Source organism: Oncorhynchus clarkii, chromosome 2 (genome assembly GCF_045791955.1).
Source record: "Oncorhynchus clarkii lewisi isolate Uvic-CL-2024 chromosome 2, UVic_Ocla_1.0, whole genome shotgun sequence".
Classification (NCBI taxonomy): domain Eukaryota; kingdom Metazoa; phylum Chordata; class Actinopteri; order Salmoniformes; family Salmonidae; genus Oncorhynchus; species Oncorhynchus clarkii.
The window spans coordinates 10,431,478-10,450,718 of record NC_092148.1 but is presented as its reverse complement, the minus strand read 5'-3'; the positions used below and the strand labels follow the sequence as shown (position 1 = coordinate 10,450,718).

Below are 19,241 nucleotides of genomic sequence, written 5' to 3'. Positions count from 1 at the left end.
TTTAAAAAAAAATATATACAATTATCTATAAGGTCCCTCAGTCGAGCAATGAATTTCAAACACACATTCAACTACAAAGAGGTTTTCTAATGCCTTGCAAAGAATGTCACCGAGTGGTAGATGGGTAGAAATAAAAAAGCAGACATTGAATAGCCCTGTGAGCATGGTGAAGTTATTAATTACACTTTGAATGGTGTATTAATCCACCCAGTCACTACAAAGATACAGGTGTCCTTCCTAACTCAGTTGCCGGAGAGGAAGGAAACTGCTCAGGGATTTCACCATGAGGCCAATGGTGACTTTAAAACAGTTACAGAGTTTTATGTCTGTGATAGGAGAAAACTGAGGATAGATGGATCGTGACTGACACTGTCTATTCTGTCTTACACTTACGGGACAAATTACAGGCCAAATACAACAGACAGACACACGTCAGACAAATGTGACAAACAGAGATACAGAGTGGGTAAGCCAGTGTTTATTCACAATAGTAAGACTTATTTATAAAAATGACACATATAAAAACAGCCATCTCTGCTTCTCTTTCTTTCTGTCCTGTCCTCCTTCACTTCTTGGCAGAAGCCTTCTGGGTGTGGAGCTGGTAGATCTGTTCACAGGCGATGGAGAGGCCCACCACCAGAGAGACAAACTCCTCAAAGTTCACCTTCCCATCACCATTCTGGTCCAGATCCTTCATGATCTTGTCTATGGCGGCTGGGTCCTTCTGGGACTGAGAGGGAAGGAGAGATGGAGGAGATGAAGTGAGTGAGTGAGTGAGTGAGTGAGTGAGTGAGTGAGTGAGTGAGTGAGTGAGTGAGTGAGTGAGTGAGTGAGTGAGAGTGCTAGAGGCGTCACTACAGACACCCTGGTTTTATTCCAGTCTGTAGGGCGTAAATAGTATGGCCCGTCATCCTGCATAACAAACCATAGAAGAACATATTTTGGAATCAAATCAAGCGAAGACTAATGAACATTATAGCCTACAAGTTTGCCGGACGAGACAGATCAGTAGCTAGTCACACTTGGAAACAGTTGTTACAGTTGTGTGAGACCTGTTTATTACACTAGATAACCTCCTCTGTTAAACCAAAGACACCAATAGTAATAGTAGAATAAGTGGAGATTGGTTACTTACCAAACAGAGGAGAGACGCTATCAGAACAGGGTGGGGAAGTAGGGTACTGCTGAATATATACCAATGATACTGAATCTACTGCGCAAGAGCCGTGGGAAAGATTGTTCAGGAATGTATAAAGAACAGGCAACGCCCTTCTGATTATGAGTGTGTGTAGCCTATAGTGAGGGAGGGAGGGGGTTCGAGTTTAGACTTGATGTCTTTCAGTCCTCATCCTTGAATTCAACATGATAAAATAGACATGGGATCACCTAGAATGTTTTCATATCGCATTAACACACGGATCTCATTCACACAAATCTATACCAATGATGCTGAACACAGACCGATATAGGGGTGACAAAAGTATATTGGTCATGTTTGGCATCTTCAGTTTAATACAGCATACAGTAGTCCTCCTGACCAGAAGAAAAAGTCATTGGCAAAGCATGTGTTCTTCTGACACCATTGTGATGGATATTCCAAGCTGATGTTCTGTTGCTCCCCGTCATTTAGTAGGCCGTCATGGTAAATAAAAATTTGTTCTCAACTGACTTCCCTAGTTAAATAAAGGTTCAATAAAAAAAGTATATATAACATAACAGCCAGTCACTGATAGTCATGAGACTCTCCTTCTTCTGGGTCTTGTGTAACATACAGTAGTATAAGTAGCCTTTCCTGCAGTCAAATGAACAAAAGCGCCCTCTAGTGGTCTCATGGGTGGAATGTTATTAATCATTTTCATAATTTCATAATTGATCAGAAATAAATACAAATTAAAACACAGAAAGTCTGGTGTTTCAATGTCAAACGTGTTGTTATATTTCAGTCTTCTATTATGTATAAAAAGTGTAATATAGGGATGCAAACTCAAAATTAAATACATTTTAACTCTATTTCTGACACAAGCCTATAACCATGTGTGTTAGGTGTATACTTTTGTTTCAAAGTAGACTTGTTTAAGACTACCAAGAAACAGTATTGACCCTGATGTGTCCCAGTGCAGTAATGGGCTGCCCCTTACCTCTTTCTATATCCAGATATTATTGACCTCTTCTTCTATCTTTCTTTCATTCTGCAAAATACACATTAACTAGCCGACTGTATGTGGCTGTATTACAACCCTCAAGTGTTAAAGAACAAGAAACATATGTATTATCAGGAAACTCATTAGTAAAGGTATCAAGCATGACAAATTGCATATCAACTTGAAAGTCATTTCAGTGCCTGGGGACATCCTGTGGATTGTGTAAGAGCGTTCATCCCTGCTCCTCTTGGAGTATGTGGAGGTCTGAGGTTCCTCCCCACCCTCCCTGCTTCTCTTACTGGACTGGGAGAGCTGGGAGGGGAGGTCCTGAGAGATCTCTCTGGATCTCTCCATGTGTCTGTGGTAGGAGGGTGGGTCTGCTGGTTCTCTCTGGATCTCTCCATGTGTCTGTGGTAGGAGGGGTGGGTCTGCTGGTTCTCTCTGGATCTCTCCATGTGTCTGTGGTAGCAGGGTGGGTCTGCTGGTTCTCTCTGGATCTCTCCATGTGTCTGTGGTAGGAGGGGTGGGTCTGCTGGTTCTCTCTGGATCTCTCAATGTGCCTGTGGTAGGAGGGTGGGACTGCTGGTTCTCTCCATGTGTCTGTGGTTGGAGGGGTGGGTCTGCTGGTTCTCTCTGGATCTCTCAATGTGCCTGTGGTAGCAGGGTGGGTCTGCTGGTTCTCTCTGGATCTCTCCATGTGTCTGTGGTAGGAGGGTGGGACTGCTGGTTCTCTCCATGTGTCTGTGGTAGGAGGGTAGGTCTGCTGGTTCTCTCTGGATCTCTCCATGTGCCTGTGGCAGGAGCGGGGTCGTTCCCAAGTTAATTTACTGCATTTCTATACAGTTAGAAAACTTTCAAATGCTGTTTGGAGAACAGCAAAAACAAGCAACTGACCCCAGCCATTATCACCTTGGCTGCTGTAGGTTCATTCAGCTCAGTCGATCTACAAACACATAGTCTATTAGCTATACAATTGATTTAGTCAGAGTCAGCAGTAGCTTATAGGTCTATACTACCCTGTCATTTTTGTCATAAAAAAAATACTTTTTGCTAATGTCTCCAGTCATATAAAGTGTCGTAGAATTGCATGAAAAAGAAAGGAGAAGAAACGTACCTGACATAGCTTATAGCTTAGGCCTCCTCTACGCCAATACAGGGGCAGCCATGCATTGAACACTGCAGTCTTTTAACACAAACAGTGATTGAGTTGTATTATTAGCCTAAATGATCTAATCTACTCATCACATTATGAATAGTTGGCTTACTAGGATATTTTACATAAGTCTGCAAAAGCGATGACAGACAGATACATGGAATGCTTTACTATAAAGGTGTATTTTTATGGTGAACATTAGCTTCCCAAAACTTGAAACTCAGGCGCTTCCTATGAGAGAGGGGAGAAGGACAGAGAGAGAGAGACCTGATTTAACTCAAACTAAACTGTCCATTGTACAGCAGAGTGGGTCCAACTCCAAACCCCCATAATTGAATAGATAGGAGCATGTCATGAGCGCACCGCTTACATAACAGCGCTGAGAGCTCTCCATACAGAATGGGGAACATATACACTGCTCAAAAAAATAAAGGGAACACTTAAACAACACAATGTAACTCCAAGTCAATCACACTTCTGTGAAATGAAACTGTCCACTTAGGAAGCAACACTGATTGACAATACATTTCACATGCTGTTGTGCAAATGGAATAGACAACAGGTGGAAATTATAGGCAATTAGCAAGACACCCCCAATAAAGGAGTGGTTCTGCAGGTGGTGACCACAGACCACTTCTCAGTTCCTATGCTTCCTGGCTGATGTTTTGGTCACTTTTGAATGCTGGCGGTGCTTTCACTCTAGTGGTAGCATGAGACGGAGTCTACAACCCACACAAGTGGCTCAGGTAGTGCAGCTCATCTAGGATGGCACATCAATGCGAGCTGTGGCATGAAGGTTTGCTGTGTCTGTCAGCGTAGTGTCCAGAGCATGGAGGCACTACCAGGAGACAGGCCAGTACATCAGGAGACGTGGAGGAGGTCGTAGGAGGGCAACAACCCAGCAGCAGGACCACTACCTCTGCCTTTGTGCAAGGAGGAGCAGGAGGAGCACTGCCAGAGCCCTGCAAAATGACCTCCAGCAGGCCACAAATGTGCATGTGTCTGCTCAAACGGTCAGAAACAGACTCCATGAGGGTGGTATGAGGGCCCGACGTCCACAGGCGGGGGTTGTGCTTACAGCCCAACACCGTGCAGGACGTTTGGCATTTGCCAGAGAACACCAAGATTGGCAAATTCGCCACTGGCGCCCTGTGCTCTTCACAGATGAAAGCAGGTTCACACTGAGCACATGTGACATAGTCTGGAGACGCCGTGGAGAATGTTCTGCTGCCTGCAACATCCTCCAGCATGACCGGTTTGGCGGTGGGTCAGTCATGGTGTGGGGTGGCATTTCTTTGGGGGGCCGCACAGCCCTCCATGTGCTCGCCAGAGGTAGCCTGACTGCCATTAGGTACCGAGATGAGATCCTCAGACCCCTTGTGAGACCATATGCTGGTGCGGTTGGCCCTGGATTCCTCCTAATGCAAGACAATGCTAGACCTCATGTGGCTGGAGTGTGTCAGCAGTTCCTGCAAGAGGAAGGCATTGATGCTATGGACTGGCCAGCCCGTTCCCCAGACCTGAATCTAATTGAGCACATCTGGGACATCATGTCTCGCTCCATCCACTAACAGACTGCACCACAGACTGTCTAGGAGTTGGCGGATGCTTTAGTCCAGGTCTGGGAGGAGATCCCTCAGGAGACCATCCGCCACCTCATCAGGAGCATGCCCAGGCGTTGTAGGGAGGCCACACACACTACTGAGCCTCATTTTGACTTGTTTTAAGGACATTACATCAAAGTTGGATCAGCCTGTAGTGTGGTTTTCCACTTTAATTTTGAGTGTGACTCCAAATCCAGACCTTCATGGGTTGATACATTTGATTTCCATTGATAATTTTTGTGTGATTTTGTTGTCAGCACATTCAACTATGAAAAGAAAAAAGTATTTAATAAGAATATTTCATTCATTCAGATCTAGGATGTGTTATTTTAGTGTTATTTTTTTGAGCAGTGTATAAACATCCCATGTTTTTTCTCTCTCCTACCCCAATCCCATGGTCATTTATATCAATAATGCAATGGCAAAACATTTAATAATTTTTTTACAACTCAAATTCTTCCTCTTTTTCTATTTCACTACCAGGAGTTTTATGCACATCCAAAATGACAACAGATGCTGTCTAAAATATTGTACAATACATATATAAAATAACGTACAATACACATATAAATAATGTACAATACATAGAATAATGTACAATACATATATAAATAATGTACAATACACATATAAATAATGTACAATACATAGAATAACGTACAATACATATATAAAATAATGTACAATACACATATAAATAATGTACAATACACATATAAATAATGTACAATACACATATAAATAATGTACAATACACATATAAATAATGTACAATACACATATAAATAATGTACAATACACATATAAATAATGTACAATACATATATAAAATAATGTACAATACACATATAAATAATGTACAATACATAGAATAACGTACAATACATATATAAAATAATGTACAATACACATATAAATAATGTACAATACACATATAAATAACGTACAATACACATATAAATAATGTACAATACACATATAAATAATGTACAATACACATATAAATAATGTACAATACACATATAAATAATGTACAATACACATATAAATAATGTACAATACACATATAAATAATGTACAATACACATATAAATAATGTACAATACACATATAAATAATGTACAATACACATATAAATAATGTACAATACACATATAAATAATGTACAATACACATATAAATAATGTACAATACACATATAAATAATGTACAATACATATATAAAATAATGTACAATACACATATAAATAATGTACAATACATAGAATAACGTACAATACATATATAAAATAATGTACAATACACATATAAATAATGTACAATACACATATAAATAATGTACAATACACATATAAATAATGTACAATACATATATAAAATAATGTACAATACACATATAAATAATGTACAATACATAGAATAACGTACAATACATATATAAAATAATGTACAATACACATATAAATAATGTACAATACACATATAAATAACGTACAATACATATATAAAATAATGTACAATACACATATAAATAATGTACAATACACATATAAATAATGTACAATACATAAAATAATGTACAATACATATATAAAATAATGTACAATACACATATAAATAATGTACAATACACATATAAATAATGTACAATACATATATAAAATAATGTACAATACACATATAAATAATGTACAATACACATATAAATAATGTACAATACATATATAAAATAATGTACAATACACATATAAATAATGTACAATACATAAAATAATGTACAATACACATATAAATAATGTACAATACACATATAAATAATGTACAATACACATATAAATAATGTACAATACACATATAAATAATGTACAATACATAGAATAACGTACAATACATATATAAAATAATGTACAATACACATATAAATAATGTACAATACACATATAAATAACGTACAATACATATATAAAATAATGTACAATACACATATAAATAATGTACAATACACATATAAATAATGTACAATACATAAAATAATGTACAATACATATATAAAATAATGTACAATATATAAAATAATGTACAATACACATATAAATAATGTACAATACATAGAATAACGTACAATACATATATAAAATAATGTACAATACACATATAAATAATGTACAATACACATATAAATAATGTACAATACACATATAAATAATGTACAATACACATATAAATAATGTACAATACACATATAAATAATGTACAATACACATATAAATAATGTACAATACACATATAAATAATGTACAATACACATATAAATAATGTACAATACACATATAAATAATGTACAATACACATATAAATAATGTACAATACACATATAAATAATGTACAATACACATATAAATAATGTACAATACACATATAAATAATGTACAATACATATATAAAATAATGTACAATACACATATAAATAATGTACAATACACATATAAATAACGTACAATACATATATAAAATAACGTACAATACACATATAAATAATGTACAATACATAGAATAATGTACAATACATATATAAATAATGTACAATACACATATAAATAATGTACAATACACATATAAATAATGTACAATACACATATAAATTATGTACAATACATATATAAAATAATGTACAATACACATATAAATAATGTACAATACATAGAATAACGTACAATACATATATAAAATAATGTACAATACACATATAAATAATGTACAATACACATATAAATAATGTACAATACACATATAAATAATGTACAATACATATATAAAATAATGTACAATACACATATAAATAATGTACAATACATATATAAAATAATGTACAATACACATATAAATAATGTACAATACACATATAAATAACGTACAATACATATATAAAATAACGTACAATACACATATAAATAATGTACAATACATAGAATAACGTACAATACACATATAAATAATGTACAATACATAGAATAACGTACAATACACATATAAATAACGTACAATACATATATAAAATAACGTACAATACACATATAAATAATGTACAATACATAGAATAACGTACAATACATATATAAATAATGTACAATACACATATAAATAATGTACAATACACATATAAATAATGTACAATACACATATAAATAATGTACAATACATAAAATAATGTACAATACACATATAAATAATGTACAATACACATATAAATAATGTACAATACATATATAAAATAACGTACAATACACATATAAATAATGTACAATACATAAAATAATGTACAATACACATATAAATAATGTACAATACACATATAAATAATGTACAATACACATATAAATAATGTACAATACACATATAAATAATGTACAATACACATATAAATAATGTACAATACATATATAAAATAATGTACAATACACATATAAATAATGTACAATACACATATAAATAATGTACAATACATATATAAAATAATGTACAATACACATATAAATAATGTACAATACACATATAAATAATGTACAATACATAAAATAACGTACAATACACATATAAATAATGTACAATACATAAAATAATGTACAATACACATATAAATAATGTACAATACACATATAAATAATGTACAATACACATATAAATAATGTACAATACACATATAAATAATGTACAATACACATATAAATAATGTACAATACACATATAAATAATGTACAATACATATATAAAATAACGTACAATACACATATAAATAATGTACAATACATAAAATAATGTACAATAAATAGATAAAATAATGTACAATACATATAATAATGTACAATACATATATAAAATAATGTACAATTCATATATAAAATAATGTACAATTCATATATAAAATAATGTACAATACATAGAATAACGTACAATACATAGATAAAATAATGAACAATACACAGATAAATAGGGATGTCCACTCATTGTTTTTTTGCTCCCAAACTTGATATTTTAATAAAGCTTTGGTGATTAAGATTTATTTCAAGGAGGTCTCTATCCAAGCCCTTTATTGATAATCTTGAATACTTTGGGAATGCATTGGGCATGACAAAAAAGGGCTTCGTTGAGACTAATCTTGTTTTTTTAACCAAATGAAACTTAATGGCAAAAAAACAATTGTTATTTTTTTTCTAAATACGAGGTTTACAGGCACGAAAAACACATCTCTCTTCTTTGAATGCGCTTATTGGCACTGCGCGTCACAGCTGGATAGGCTGCGCTACCGCTGTCAAAATCCATACCATAACCAACCATGTTAGTACCGCAAAGTGTTTAAGGACACACATCAGATATTGCCAGCCCTCCCACCTCAGCGCAAGCGAGATCATATGAGACAGGTCAATTACCAATCCAAGCGTTAGAAAATAGAAGAGTGCTTGCTTTAACAAGTCGAAATGGCCAAGCATGTGTTTGACAATTGCACTGGCTCAAAGTCAGCCCAAAATAGAGCCCATAGTGCAGTGCTTCCCAAACTAGGGGTCACCACCCCATGTGGGGTCACCTGATTTGAAAATGGGGAGAAAATGTGCGTTTGGTTCATAGAACCGAGGTTACATCTTCCTTCAAGTGTGGCTCTACCTTTTGAATGGTTTAAGCCACAAAGTATTGTGACGCCATCACTGAATATAAGAGTCTCAGGAACACGTTGGCAGGGTTGGGGAATAACAGATTACATGCAATCCGTTGCAGACGTTACGTGCTTCTGCACCTGCATTGCTTGCTGTTTGGGGTTTTAGGCTGGGTTTCTGTACAGCACTTTGAGATATCAGCTGATGTACGACGGGCTATATAAATACATTTGATTTGATTTGATTTGATTTGATGATTACAAGAAAAGTTTACTGTAATCTGTTACGTTACCAGCTAAAATATTGTAATCAGATTAGACACTTTTGAAAAACTAGATGATTACTTCGAGGATTACTTTTAAATTCAGAAAGGATGTTTGCTATTCAAATCAGCATTGACAAAAGACGCAAGTTTAAGTTTGTTCCACCTGAGCGAGTCTGACCACAAGTCAGAGATCACCATGATGACACACCAAATGTGTTTGATGTATTGCGGGAAAAGAGCAGGAATAGGCTTTTGTAGGGTCCAGTCCAAGCTGCTATCGGCATCGAAAGATTATCCAACTTGAATAACCGCTTGGAGGTAAGGACGACTGCCGCAATGTAGTTTACGGTGATACGGATATCACTTATTATTGATATCTACACAGCGCATTGATGTGAATCACACTGCTGCTCTCTCATTGAGCTATTTGTGCCTTATGGATTGTGGTTGTTGTGGATGGCTGTTCACAAATCTACAGTGCCTTGCGAAAGTATTCGGCCCCCTTGAACTTTGCGACCTTTTGCCACATTTCAGGCTTCAAACATAAAGATATAAAACTGTATTTTTTGTGAAGAATCATCAACAAGTGGGACACAATCATGAAGTGGAACGACATTTATTGGATATTTCAAACTTTTTTAACAAATCAAAAACTGAAAAATTGGGCGTGCAAAATTATTCAGCCCCTTTACTTCCAGTGCAGCAAACTCTCTCCAGGAGTTCAGTGAGGATCTCTGAATGATCCAATGTTGACCTAAATGACTAATGATGATAAATACAATCCACCTGTGTGTAATCAATTCTCCGTATAAATGCACCTGCACTGTGATAGTCTCAGAGGTCCGTTAAAAGCGCAGAGAGCATCATGAAGAACAAGGAACACACCAGGCAGGTTCGAGATACTGTTGTGAAGAAGTTTAAAGCCGGATTTGGATACAAAAAGATTTCCCAAGCTTTAAACATCCCAAGGAGCACTGTGCAAGCGATAATATTGAAATGGAAGGAGTATCAGACCACTGCAAATCTACCAAGACCTGGCCGTCCCTCTAAACTTTCAGCTCATACAAGGAGAAGACTGATCAGAGATGCAGCCAAAAGGCCCATGATCACTCTGGTTGAACTGCAGATATCTACAGCTGAGGTGGGAGACTCTGTCCATAGGACAACAATCAGTCGTATATTGCACAAATCTGGCCTTTATGGAAGAGTGGCAAGAAGAAAGCCATTTCTTAAAGATATCCATAAAAAGTGTTGTTTAAAGTTTGCCACAAGCCACCTGGGAGACACACCAAACATGTGGAAGAAGGTGCTCTGGTCAGATGAAACCAAAATTGAACTTTTTGGCAACAATGCAAGACGTTATGTTTGGCGTAAAAGCAACACAGCTCATCACCCTGAACACACCATCCCCACTGTCAAACATGGTGGTGGCAGCATCATGGTTTGGGCCTGCTTTTCTTCAGCAGGGACAGGGAAGATGGTTAAAATTGATGGGAAGATGGATGGAGCCAAATACAGGACCATTCTGGAAGAAAACCTGATGGAGTCTGCAAAAGACCTGAGACTGGGATGGAGATTTGTCTTCCAACAAGACAATGATCCAAAACATAAAGCAAAATCTACAATGGAATGGTTCAAAAAGAAACATATCCAGGTGTTAGAATGGCCAAGTCAAAGTCCAGACCTGAATCCAATCGAGAATCTGTGGAAAGAACTGAAAACTGCTGTTCACAAATGCTCTCCATCCAACCTCACTGAGCTCGAGCTGTTTTGCAAGAAGGAATGGGGAAAAAATGTCAGTCTCTCGATGTGCAAAACTGATAGAGACATACCCCAAGCGACTTACAGCTGTAATCGCAGCAAAAGGTGGCGCTACAAAGTATTAACTTAAGGGGGCTGAATAATTTTGCACACCCAATTTTTCAGTTTTTGATTTGTTAAAAAAGTTTGAAATATCCAATAAATGTCGTTCCACTTCATGATTGTGTCCCACTTGTTGTTGATTCTTCACAAAAAAATACAGTTTTATATCTTTATGTTTGAAGCCTGAAATGTGGCAAAAGGTCGCAAAGTTCAAGGGGGCCGAATACTTTCGCAAGGCACTGTATATGTGTATTGGAACCCAATAATGGTTGAATTCAAGAAGTTTAAACTGCCTATGAATCATTGATTTTGATACCAGTGGACAGCCAGTGAAAAATGCGCTCTTTCAACAGCTGCATAGTGCAGATTCAAGCCTATGGGGCTTTTATTGCTCAATCTAATTAATACTCATAAAAACTAATCCATAGGCCTAGTGGACACATGCTCAACCTTGCAGACGTTTGATAGACTTAAAGGGACAATCTGTAGTTGCTATATAAATCATATATACAGTACCAGTCAAACGTTTGGACACACCTACTCATTCAAGTGTTTTTATTTATTTTGACTATTTACTGTAGAATAATAGTGAAGACATCAGAACTATGAAATAACACTTAAGGAATCACGTAGTAACCAAAAAAGTGTTAAGCAAATCCAAATAGATTTTAGATTTTAGATTCTTCAAAGTAGCCACCCTTTGCCTTGATGACATATTTGTACACTCTTGGCAAAGTATGCCATTCCATGAGGGCAGCATTTATTTTTCAACTCGAATCATTGAGCCCAATCAGTCCTCATTGACAACAAAATCATAAACAACAGAGTAGGGCTGGCTAATAAGTCCTTAGTTCTGGGGTCATGCCCAGATAAACAATTGGCTAATCTATACTTCCATATTTCCAAGTCCAACCCATAAAGTAAAATGTAAAATTCATACTTGGCCAGCTATGTAAACTTTAACATTGATCTATCCTGCAATAGATGTTCAATTGGTAACATAAATGTTGTCTTCTTCTAATGCATCTTAAGCAGAAAGTAATCTAAATGTAATGTACTCAGATTACGTCACTGAATTTGGGTAATCCAGAAGTTATGTTACCGATTACATTTTTGGAGAGGTAACTTGTAACTGTAACAGATTACATTTAGAAAGTAACCTACCCAACCCTGCATGTAGTTACGTACTATTTTTCTTTACTATGTCCACAAGACGTTAGCACCAAGTTGGCAAGATGGGGCAATAAATCAGACTGAGGGGAAAAGATAATCAATGATGTTCTTTTCTACACAGAAAATCATACAACATGATTGCCTAATGATCTTTGGAACTTCCCAATACCTTTCTGATGCATTTCAGTCACTTCAAACCATTCTGTCTTCAGATTTAATTACTGTAAAAAATACTGTCAGACTGATTCGCAATAGACTGTCATAGCCCAAAATAACAAACAAACAGAAACTGTGGCATAGCGATATTCATCATTGAGGGAGAAAGGAAAGAGAGGGAGGAGAGATGGAGGACAAGCAGTACTTTAAGAGTTCTCATGACATCTAGTGGTGAGTTTTGGAATATTTTTTATCTCCACAATCAACACATTGAACATTGATGATATCATCGTAAACCACAGAGCTGCAGACAGACAGTCAGACCTGCAGACAGACAGCCAGACAGCCAGCCAGCCAGACAGCCAGCCAGCCAGACAGACAGACAGACAGACAGACACACACACACACATTCATCCACGAAGTCACCCTCACAAAGAAACAATAAAGTATAAATAAAATTATTTGTGTATCATGAGTTAATATTACAGGCAACAAAGGGATATGTGTAATCTTGGTTAACCCAGGTAATTGTTCACCCAGGTAATTGTTCACCCAGGTAATTGTACTAGAACGAGGAGAAGAACTGGAACGAGGAGCTCCAACCTCTCTTTTTGCAAGTTACGGGCAGAATATCCCCTCCCCTTCAAAATTCGAAAGATGCTGACACCTGTGAAATCGTGATTTGTGCAAATAACCAGTGAAGAAAAAACCCAAAAGCAGAACTACTGCTGCTCGTTAACCTACACTTCCTGTTCAGCCTCATACAGATTCTACGGTACCAGTTGTGTTTACGTAGATCTGTCCATGAGAGATTAGACCATTCAATATGTCATGTTAAGTATTCCCTGATGAGTTTGTTTAAGTTTGTAACTGTTTACAGCCACATCATTTCAGCGTGGAGAACTGGGTAATATTTGGTGTATATGTTGATCAAGAAGATTACAACCTATTTTCACCCACTAAAAATGATAGCCAAAATCAAATGTTATTGGTCTCATACTCATATTTAGCAGATGTTGTTGAGGGTGTAGAGAAATGATTGTGTTCCTAACTACCTCCAACAGTGCAGTAGTATCTATAATTCACAACAGTACACACAAATCTCAAAGTAAAAGAATGGAATTATAAATATTACGTTGAGCAATGTTGGAATGGCATTGACTAGAATACAGTATATACATATGAAATGAGTAAAACAGTATGTAAACATTATTAAAGTGAACAGTGTTCCATTATTAACGTGACCAGTGATTCCATGACTGTGTACATAGGGCAGCAGCCTCTGAGATTCAGGTGTGAGTAACCGGGTGGTAGCTAGCTAGTGACAGTGACTAAGTTCAGGGCAGGGTACTGGGTGGAGGCCGGCTAGTGATGGCTATTTAACAGTCTGATTGCCTTGAGATAGAAGCTGTCTTTCAGTTTCTCTGTTCCAGCTTTGATGCACCTGTACTAACCTCGCCTTCTGGATGATAGTGGGGTGAACAGGGCATGGCTCGGGTGGTTGATGTCCTTGATGATCTTTTTGGCCTTCTTGTGACATCGGGTGCTGTAGGTGTACTGGAGGGCAGGTAGTTTGCAACCTCTGGAGAGCCATGCGGTTGCCGGCGGTGCCGTTGCCATACCAGGCTGTGGTACAGCCCGACAGGATGCTCTCAATGGTGCATCTGTAAAACTTGTGAGGGTCTTAGGGACCAAGCCATATTTCTTCAGCCTCCTGAGGTTGAAGAGACACTGTTGCGCCTTCTTCACCACACTGTCTGTGTGGGTGGACCATTTCAGATTGTCAGGGATGTGTATGCCAAGATACTTGAAGCTTTTCACCTTCTCTACTGCGGTCCCGTCGATGTGGGCGTGCTCCTTCTGCTGTCTCCTGAAGTCCACGATCAGCTCCTTAGTTTTGTTGACATTGAGGGAGAGGTTATTTTCCTGGCACCACTCCACCAGGGCCCTCACCTCCCTGTAGACTCTCGTCATTGTTGGTAATCAGACCTACAACGGTAGTGTTGTCTGAAAACATAATGATTGAGTTGAAAACGTGCGTGGCCACAAAGTCATGGGTGACCCGTGAGTACAGGAGGGGGCTGAGCACACACCCTTGTGGGGCCCCTGTGTTGAGGATCAGCATAGTGAGGGTGTTGTTTCCTACCTTCACCACCTGGGGGCGGCCCGTCAGGAAGTCCAGGACCCAGTTGCACAGGGTGGGGTTCAGACCCAGGGCCCAGCTTAGTGATGAGCTTGGAAGGAACTATGGTGTTGAAGGCTGAGCTGTAGTCAATGAACAGCATTCTTACGTAGGTATTCCTCTTGTACAGATGGGATAGGGCAGTGTGCAGTGCAATGGCAATTGCATCGATTGTGGATCTATTGGGGCAGTATGGAAATTGAAGTTGGTCTAGGGTGTCAGGTAAAGTAGAGGAATTTGGTATTTGGTATTTGGTATTTTATTAGTATTCCCATTATCTGTTGCAAAATCAGCAGCTACTCTTCCTGGGTTCCACACAAAACATGAAACATAATACAGAATGACATAATACAGAACATCAATAGACAAGAACAGCTCAAGGACAGAACTACATACATTAAAAAAAAGGCACACATAGCCTACATATCAATGCATACACACAAACTATCTAAGTCAAATAGGGGAGAGGCGTTGCTTTATCTGTTTTTTGAAAACAGGTTTGCTGTTTATTTGAGCAATATGAGAAGGGCTCTATATAATACTGTACGTTTTCTTGAATTTGTTCTGGATTTGGGATCTATGAAAAGACCCCTGGTGGCATGTCTGGTGGGATAAGTGTGTGTGTCAGAGCTGTGTGTAAGTTGACTGTGCAAACCATTTGTGATTTTCAACACATTAATGTTTCTTATAAAAAGAAGAAGTGATGCAGTCAGTCTCTCCTCAACTCTTAGCCAAGAGAGACTGACATGCATAGTATTAATATCAGTCCTCTGATTACGATTAAGAGCCAAACGTGCCACTCTGTTCTGGGCCAGCTGCAGCTTAACTAGGTCTTTCCTTGCCGTACTGGACCACACGACTGGACAATAATCAAGGTTAGACAAAACTAGAGCCTGCAGGACTGGCTTTCTAGAGTGTGGTATCAATAAAGCAGAGCATCTCTTTATTACGGACAGACCTCTCCCCAACTTACCAACCATTGAATCTATATGGTTTGACTATGACAGTTTACAATCTAAGGTAACACCAAGTAATTTAGTCTCCTCAACTTGTTCAACAGTCACACCATTCATTACCAGATTCAGCTGAGGTCTAGCACTTAAGGAATGATTTGTACCAAATACTACGCTCTTAGTTTTAGAAATATTCAGGACCAGTTTATTACTGGCCACCCATTCCTAAACAGACTGCAACTCTTTGTTAAGCGTTTCAGTGACTTCATTAGCTGCGGTTGCTGATGCGTATATGGTTGAATCAGCATACAAGGACACACACGCTGTGTTTCATGCCAGTGGCAGGTCATTTGTAAAAATAGAAAAGAGTAGAGGGCCTAGAGAGCTGCCCTGCGGTACACCACACTTTATATGTTTGACATTAGAAAGGCTTCCATTAAAGAAAACCCTTTGAGTTATATTAGATAGCTCTGAATCCACAATATGGCAGAGGTTGAAAAGCCATAGCACTTCAGTTTTCTCAACAGGTTACGGTCAATAATATCAAAGGCTGCACTGAAATCTAACAATACAGCTCCCACAATCTTCTTATTATCAATTTCTTTCAACCATCACTCATTTGTGTCATTGCAGTATGTTGAGTGCCCTTCTCTATAAGCATGCTGAACGTCTGTTGTTAATTTGTTTACAGATAAATAGCATTGTATTTGGTCAAACAACATTTTTTCCAACAGTTTGCTAAGAGCTGGCAGCAAGCTTATAGGTCTGCTGTTAGAACCAGTGAAGGCAGCTTTACCACTCTTGGGTAGTGGAATTACTTTGGCTTCCCTCCAGGCCTGAGGACAAAGACTTTCCTTTAGGCTCAGATTAAAAATATGACAGATAGGAGTGGCTATAGAGTCAGCCACCATCCTCAGTAGCTTTCCATCTAAGTTGTCAATGTTTGTCATTATTGATCTTTAACAATAATTGTTCCACTTCTCCCACACTAACTTTATGTCATGAACCGGCTCAAAGCCCGTAACAAAAGGGAGACAACGTGGAGATAAGGAGTAACAAAACATATATTTATTAAATACAGTAACTAAGTACAATATACAATGGTGTGTGTAATCAGTAATCAGTAGTGTAAGTGAGTGTTTTGCTTGCATGAATGTGATAATGCAGGGTGTTGAAAGATGCCAAAGCAACCAATCAAAAACAACCAAGAAACACAACTAAATCTTTAAAGGTGTCTGCATGGAGAGAGTCTCTTCCATGAATGTGGAAGAGGTCTACTTATCCTGGGACACCTGGCCCAGGTGTTTCCCATGTAGCTGACGACCCTCCCAACTCCGCCCACCGGCATCCTAATAAGGAAACAACAAAGAGAGAATACAGCAGACAGAGTGGGAGGGTCGTCACACTTTAAAAAATTCAAACTTGCACTGCTTTTCTTTCATTATTAGTTTATTTTTATTTTTATGCATGAATATTTTGTTTTGTTGAATAATCTTTAAAATAATTAGCAACGTCAAATGGTCTTGTGATGAATAAGCCATCTGATTCGATGAAAGATGGAGATGAATTTGTCTTTCTGCCCATAATATAATTTAAAGTACTCCAAAGTTTTTTTCCATCATTCTTTATATCATTGATCTTGGCTTCATAATACAGTTTCTTCTTCTTTGTGTTGAGTTTAGTTACATCATTTCTACATTTGCAGTAAGTCAGCCAGTCAGATGTGCAACCAGACTTATTAGCCACTCCTTTTGCCCCATCTCTTTCAACCATACAGTTTTTCAATTCCTCATCAATCCATGGAGCCTTAGCAGTTCTAACAGTCAGTTTCTTAACAGGTGCATGTTTATCAATAATTGGAAGAAGCAATTTCATAAATTCATCAAGTGCAGCGTCTGGATGCTCCTCATTAATCACATCAGACCAACAAATATTTTTAACATCATCCACATAAGAGTCACAGCAAAATCTTTTGTATGATCTCTTATACACTATTTTAGACCCAGCTGATGGAACTTTGGCTTTCCTGGATATAGCCACTATATTGTGATCATTGCATCCAATGGGTATGGAAACAGCTTCAGAACAAAGTTCTACAGTATTAGTAAAAATGTGATTGATGCATGTGGATGATCTTGTTCCTGTAGTGTTTGTAAACACCCTGGTAGGTTGATTAATAACCTGAACCAGATTACAGGCACTGGTTACAGTAAGAAGCTTCCGCCAGACGGAACTCACTCCTCAGTAAAAGGCACATGACAGCCCGTTTGGAGTTTGCCAAAAGGCAACTAAAGGACTCTGACCATGAGAAACAAGATTCTCTGGTCTGATGAAACCAAGATAGAACTATTTGGCCTGAACGCCAAGCGTCACTTCAGGAGGAAACTTGGCACCATCCCTACGGTGAAGCATGGTGGTGGCAGCATCATGCTGTGGGGATGTCTTTCAGTGCCAGGGACAGGGAGACTAGTCAGGATTGAGGGAAAGATGAACGGAGCAAAGTACAGAGCGATCATTGATGAAAACCTGCTCCAGAGAGCTCAGGAGAGCTTTTCCCAGGCTCTCTTTTCTCTTCCTCCTGGTTTTGACCCTTGCCTGTCCTGACTCAGAGCCCACCTGCCTGACCTCTCTGCCTGTCCCTGAGCCAGCCTGCCGATCTGTACCTCTACCCCCCTCTGGATTACCGACCCCTGTCTGTCCCTGAGCCTGCCTGCCGACCTTTACCTCTGTCCCTCTCTGGATTACCGACCCCTGCCTGTCCCTGAGCCTGCCTGCCGACCTTTACCTCTGTCCCTCTCTGGATTACCGACCCCTGCCTGTCCCTGAGCCTGCCTGCCGACCTTTACCTCTGTCCCTCTCTGGATTACCGACCCCTGCCTGTCCCTGAGCCTGCCTGCCGACCTTTACCTCTGTCCCTCTCTGGATTACCGACCCCTGCCTGTCCCTGAGCCTGCCTGCCGACCTTTACCTCTGTCCCTCTCTGGATTACCGACCCCTGCCTGTCCCTGAACCTGTCTGCCGACCTTTACCTCTGTCCCTCTCTGGATTACCGACCCCTGCCTGTCCCTGAGCCTGCCTGCCGACCTTTACCTCTGTCCCTCT

The 19,241-nt window shown here is 38.2% G+C and overlaps 1 protein-coding gene across 1 annotated transcript in view; it reads right to left on the bottom strand.

Annotated features, from left to right (window-relative positions):
- Positions 1-458: 458 nt before the first annotated feature.
- The window catches only part of LOC139379271 (protein S100-A1-like), a 25,325-nt gene continuing 6,542 nt past the window's right edge, over positions 459-19,241 (bottom strand). The window contains exon 3 of the mRNA XM_071122079.1: positions 459-730. Coding sequence (XP_070978180.1) covers positions 566-730 — 165 coding nt within the window. The 3' untranslated portion in view covers positions 459-565. The remainder of the gene's footprint in view (positions 731-19,241) is intronic.